Genomic DNA, 6,227 nt, shown 5'->3' with positions numbered 1-6,227 from the left:
AACTTCAGGCTCCAATGGACAAAATCAACCTGCATCTCAGAGAGGGTTCCATCATACCTACACAGGTGAAAAAGAATCACATTATATACACATTTGTACGTTATCGATTTTCAGTTAATGCAGACAGACTTCCTTAAGTAATTTACATGTAAATATTTATAAATATAATCCAGATTTTCTATATAATACATGCATACATATATATGTATATGGTGTTCTCCATTTACTAAAAAGCAATAATTTATTTATAATTTGTTTCGACATATACATTAAAAACAAATATTATTACATTTTAATATATTTTAAAATATAATTTATTCCTGTGATACTCCTGTGAGGCTGTGACTGATTACTCCAGTCTTCAGTGTCACATGATCCTTCAGAAATCATTCTAATATGCTGATTTAGTGCTAAATTATTATTCATTATTATTGGTGCACATTATCATATTATATCATATATGCTCAATAATTAATAATGGTTCTCGTTATTATACATTTTATTTTTTTCACAAAATATTTCCACAAAAATATTAAGCAGCACAACTGTTTTCAACATTGATAATAATAATAAATGTTTCTTGAGCAGCGAATCATCATAGAATGATTTCTGAAGGGTCATTTGACACTGAAGACTCGAGTAATGATGCTGAAAATCCAGCTTTTCATCACAGGAATAAATTATATTTTAAAGTCTATTAAAATAGAAAAGGGCTGTTTTAAATTGAAATAATATTTTACAATTTTACTGTTTTACTGTATTTCTGATCATATAAATGCAGCCTTGGTAAGCATAAGAGACTTCTTTCAAAATAATCTTTCAAAAATCTTAATTATTCATCTTTTGACCCCCTGTTTATATATACATTTAATAAATAAATTAATGACCTGTTAAGGAAGTCTTTGTTGGATATGTAGATAATTTATTATTAATAAAATCCAGATTTTAAGGAAGTCGTTCTCAATTTACAAAATAATTTACTAGCAGTGGTAGTGTAGTGATCTGTGTGCATGTTTATTTGAATTCTGTCCTTTATGTTTGTGTTTCAGAGACCAAACACCACCTTGTGGGTGAGCAGTGGTCAGCCTCTTCATCTGATTGCAAGTCTGAGTGAGGACGGTCTGGCCAAGGGTGATTTGTATTGGGATGACGGAGAGACCCTTGACTCATATGAGACTGATCAGTATGCTTACATCCATTTCACAGTAGAAAAGGTACAGAAAACAATTCACCTTTACTGCAGCACACCAGAATACTTTACTTTCATGAAGCTTTCATTAGATCCTTATACAGGGCACATAATAAATGGTTAATTATTCACCTGTTACATGCTTCTCACATTTCATGTAATCATGTTAAGTTTTCTCAATAAATACTCCGTTTATAGACATTTTTATTCAATGTTATTTTATTAAATGCATCACTTGCTTGTTCTTTAATGTTTCTGTAAACAATCATGCTAATAATGATCTTTATTAATGATCTTCAGAACACAATGACGTCAGAGGTGCTGCATAATCATCAGGAGGCTACTTACATCACCGTGGAAACGGTTTCCTTTTATGGAGTGAAGGCAGAGCCAGAAAATGTAACAGTGAATTCACAAGAGGCAGCGTTCACTTACCGTGACAATCAGGTAATATACTTAAATATTGTTTTTAGGAAGCTAATGCATTTTAAAAATACTTAAAACATCTAGGTCAGGGGCACTCTTTAAAGTTCCATTTAAAGAATTAAAGTTCCAAGACGTCCAGTCTCAACATTTCCTCCCCAGCGGAGTTCCGGACAGTCATTTTTTGGAATAGTTGTAAATTTCCATCTGGGCGGCAGTAGTACTTTGACTATTTAGAATTTTTTTCTTTAACAAAGATGAGTATATTGGGCCCTCAGAGCCACAGCAGTGATGTCTGAGAATTTAAAAACAAAACAAAAGCAGTTGAGCCAAATTAGATAGAATATTAAAAGGTAAGATCAGATGTTTTATTCGGCTATTATTATTTGTACATTTAAATGCATATGTATGGCAGAAGGCTTTTATGTAACAGAAAAGATACTGTATGGGGGTTAAGGATTTTCCTTTTGAAGTCTGGACCCTTTTTATATTCTGCTTAAAATAAGTATCTACAAAAAACAAACAAACACTGTACATAAAACAGCCTCATTGTGAGCAGAAACCAAAGTTTAAAGGCTTTTCTTGCCATCTACAAATCATCTTCTGATCATATTTTTTTCCAGGCACATTTGACCAATTCCAAACCACATTATTCTTAATAAAGGCGGGCGTACACTGTGTGAATTCGGACACTCGGGAGGTCGTGAGATATTGCACACGCTATGAGTCAGTTAACTTGATAATCGCATCAAAGACTGTATTGCACGGCGAGCCGGCGGCAATCACACGAGCTTTCGTGCTAAACACAGAGACTGGAGCTTTCAATGTTTCTGCTATAGCTTCAGATAGAAAAAAGAAAGAAAAATGATTTGTGTGCAAATGATTTGTTGAAAAGCAGAGAACAGCAGCCATTCCTTTCAACAGAAACAACCAGAGAGAGGCGTGAGGTCGAGAGGTGCTCGTAATGTGCTCGACTCGTCTAGTAATTCTTCTCACACGCTGCGAGCCGCGACCATACGAGCATCCAAGCAATTTCTCCCAAGGGGAAAAAAAAAACCGTCTGCGAGCTTGGTACGACAGCAAAAATCTAACCGTGTACGCCCGGCTTAAAGGATTAGTTCACTTTTAAATAAACTTTTGCTGATAATTTACTCACCCCAATGTCATCCAAGATGTCCATGTCTTTCTTTCTGCAGTCGAAAAGAAATTAAGGTTTTGGATGAAAACATTCCAGGGGTTTCCTCCATATAATGGACTTCAATGGGCCCCAAACGGTTCAAGGTCCAAATGACAGTTTCAGTACAGCTTCAAAGGGCTTTAAACGATGATTAAGGGTCTTATCTAGCGAAACGATCAGTTTCTGCGAGAAACCGAGCCGTATTTATGCTTTTATTTTACCTCTTATCAGACGAACGTGATCATCTGAGCTCAGCCATAACTTCCGCCAAGTGAGGTCAAATACGATCGTGGTCGTAGATGCCTCAATTAAAAAAACGTCTTGTCAGAAAACTACAAAAAAGACAATAGTCATGGTATGTATGACAACAATAATTGTATTTGCTGCATTCTTGTTTTCTGCAGTGTTTTAGTAGAACTATTCATCTATTTTACTGTTCGCTGTGTTTCTGCTATTGTTGTTAAAATAACCGCATCCTCTGCAGCTCTTCAAGGGTTAATTTACCCCCCCAAAAAATTATTCTCGTCGTAAACGCTCCTAAAAGATCATAAACGACCCTGAGCATGTGTAGTGTGCACTGCTCCATTTTGCCGTGCTGCTCACTTTAAACTGTAGAAACGGTAAAATGGTGCTACCGTTGTCATTATGTCTCACGGTCCGGTTGGAACCAAACCAGGGTCCGGAACCGGAGCGCAGTCCACAATTTGAGGACCCCTGATCTAGGTCAAACTATCTAGGTTGGGAAAAAATAGATCAAGATCCAGTTAGCAGCGGTGTCAACAATGATATTTTGAATTTGATAAATAGCCAAAACATCTGTGAAAAAAAGACTTAAATGTATGCAAAATGAGCCTTAAAGAAATGTTTATTTATTGTCTTGTGTCTGTCTAGGTGCTGACAGTAACAGACTTGGGTCTGAACCTCAGTCATAACTTCACAATCAGTTGGATGTAAACGCAAATTGCTGCTGAAATCATTATGATCTCTGACATTATCTCAGTACTTGGACAGTGCTGGTTCTGGTTCCAGCCTGAAATCAAATATGAACCAGAAAGGATATGACCGATTATTGATTGTTTGTTGAATTTCTCATGTGCACTTTAAGTGTACTCTTTATTATTGACCCAGCAGTGGTCAGTTGCACTCAGAGGAAGCGAAACCCAAGGGAAGTATTCTGTGTATTTTGAATTTAAATCCTTTGTTTGATCTTATGAATGATAGATATTTTTACCTATGATGTTATATTACTGCCTGTTGTTGCTGATATCGTTTCTAGATCAGAAAGATTATTCTTCTGTTTTAAACCTTTTAGTTGTGAATAAAAATCCTCATCTTAAAATAGGCCATGCCATCAAGACCTAGGTACGTTAAACGTTAATTTGAGCACATTTTAAAGCAAATATTTGTGTAGTGATCCAATGGACCAACAGAACAGAGCAAAAACTGCAACAACTGCAAATTCAAAAGTGATCCTTTTCAGATTTTGTTAAAATTATGTTGATATTATTGTGAATCTCACATGTGTATATATTGTTTACAAGCATGTTTGCACACTTCAGGACATTCTGAGGCTGCAGAAATGCATGTTTAAGCTTTAGTTAGCAAACATTATTTCCATGTACCGACAGGCTTGTAATTAACATTGCTTTAATGCTCAAAGGGAGTCATTCTAAAATGTTAAACCATGAAAATATTATGGAAGTAAATCACTGTACAGTATTCATCAAGGCTTAAAGAGGCATAATTGTGCAGTATTTGTAAATTGCTACCACGTGCTGTGGATATTACCATTTATAGCATAACATTGTGCCTTATATTTCATCAAAGCTGTGATTTAAACATGCAGTGGCTTTACTGTGAATGTACAAAACCCTCTGTTCGAAAACACTGGGCTGCTTTACAACTTTTCAAATGTATAGAGGTGTGCTCCTACAACTGAATCTAAAAGATATATCTATGAGTGAACAAGCATTTTTAGGGCTTCTTTTCTTTAAATGACCTTGAACAAACTGCTGTACAGAGTTTCAGAGGACATACAGGGTAGTGTGCAATAAATATTCAAAGTGTTCATCTTTTCTCTTGTTTTTACTTTTGATTTGAGGCAGTGATATGCAAATCAGCCACAAAAAAACAACAACAGAGAAACCACCCAGAATACCTTAGCAACATGCTAAAAACAAGTCTGCAAATATTCTAATAAAAGGCCATTTGTGTTTCTTTTTATCATTTACCTCCATTGGTGGTCTTAGTGTCCAGCATGAACTTTCAAACCACAGCATGTACTCTGAGGAAATAAAAAGAAGAATTCTTATACCCGAACCTAACAAACCTGATTATTTTTATGTCTTGCAGTCAGAGCTATAGTTATATGTGGCCAGGTTATTGCTACATGAAAGTGGATTTGGAGGCACTTCCTTCACTTTGTTATTGGAAATGGCTTTTCTGAGCTCAGTGCAGACTCAGAGCCCTGAGGAAAAGTCAGGTAGCAACACTATATTGCCAAAAGTGTTGGGACGCCTGCCTTTACATGCACATGAACTTTAATGGCATCCCATTCTTAATCCGTAGGGTTTAATATGGAGTTGGCCCACCCTTTGCAGCTATAACAGTTTCAACTCTTCTGGGAAGGCTTTCCACAAGGTTTAGGAGTGTGTTTATGGGAATTTTTGACCATTCTTCTAGAAGCGCATTTGTGAGGTCAGGCACTGATGTTGGACGAGAAGGCCTGGCTCGCAGTCTCTGCTCTAATTCATCCCAAAGGTGTTCTATCAGGTTGAGGTCAGGACTCTGTGCAGGACAGTCAAGTTCCTCCACACCAAACTCGCTCATCCATGTCTTTATGGGCCTTGCTTTGTGCACTGGTGCGCAGTCATGTTGGAACAGGAAGGGGCCATTCCCAAACTGTTCCCACAAAGTTGGGAGCATGAAATTTGTCCAAAATGTCTTTGTATGCTGAAGAATTAAGAGTTTCTTTCACTGGAACTAAGGGGCCAAGCCCAACCCCTGAAAAACAACCCCCATACCATAATTCCCCCTCCACCAAACTTTACACTTGGCACAATTGTAGGCAGTCGGTCGAAAGTTTACTTGATAAAGTTTTAAATATGAATATTTTTCTTACACAAACGCATCGATTCGCTTCAGAAGGCCTTTATTAACACCCCGGAGCCACGTGGAGCACGTTATTTGACGGACAGATGCACTTTTTATGGACTTCAAAAACAGAGCAACTATGAATCAAATTCTAATGCTTGGATTAGCCTGGACTTTTGTAATATAACTCAGATTTTATTCGTCTGAAAGAAGAATGTCATATACACCTAGGATGACTTGGGGGGTGAGTAAATTATGGGCTAATTTTCATTTTTGTGTGAACTATCCCTTTAAAGGGTTAGTTCACCCAAAAATGAAAATTCTGTCATTAATTACTAATACTAA

At 36.6% G+C, this 6,227-nt stretch overlaps 1 protein-coding gene across 1 annotated transcript in view; it reads left to right on the top strand.

Moving 5' to 3' along the window:
- The window catches only part of gaa2 (alpha glucosidase 2), a 24,228-nt gene extending 19,371 nt beyond the window's left edge, over positions 1-4,857 (top strand). The window contains exons 17-20 of the mRNA XM_079811426.1: positions 1-65; positions 1,050-1,214; positions 1,490-1,636; positions 3,681-4,857. The exon at positions 1-65 is cut by the window's left edge and continues 34 nt beyond it. Of these exons, the coding sequence (XP_079667552.1) occupies positions 1-65; positions 1,050-1,214; positions 1,490-1,636; positions 3,681-3,743 (440 nt within the window). The 3' untranslated portion in view covers positions 3,744-4,857. The remainder of the gene's footprint in view (positions 66-1,049; positions 1,215-1,489; positions 1,637-3,680) is intronic.
- Positions 4,858-6,227: the final 1,370 nt, after the last annotated feature.

This window comes from Gobio gobio, assembly GCF_949357685.1.
Source record: "Gobio gobio genome assembly, chromosome: 3".
In the NCBI taxonomy this organism is placed as follows: Eukaryota; Metazoa; Chordata; class Actinopteri; order Cypriniformes; family Gobionidae; genus Gobio; species Gobio gobio.
The sequence above is the reverse complement of the archived record's forward strand: the minus strand, read 5'-3'. Positions and strand labels throughout refer to the sequence as shown.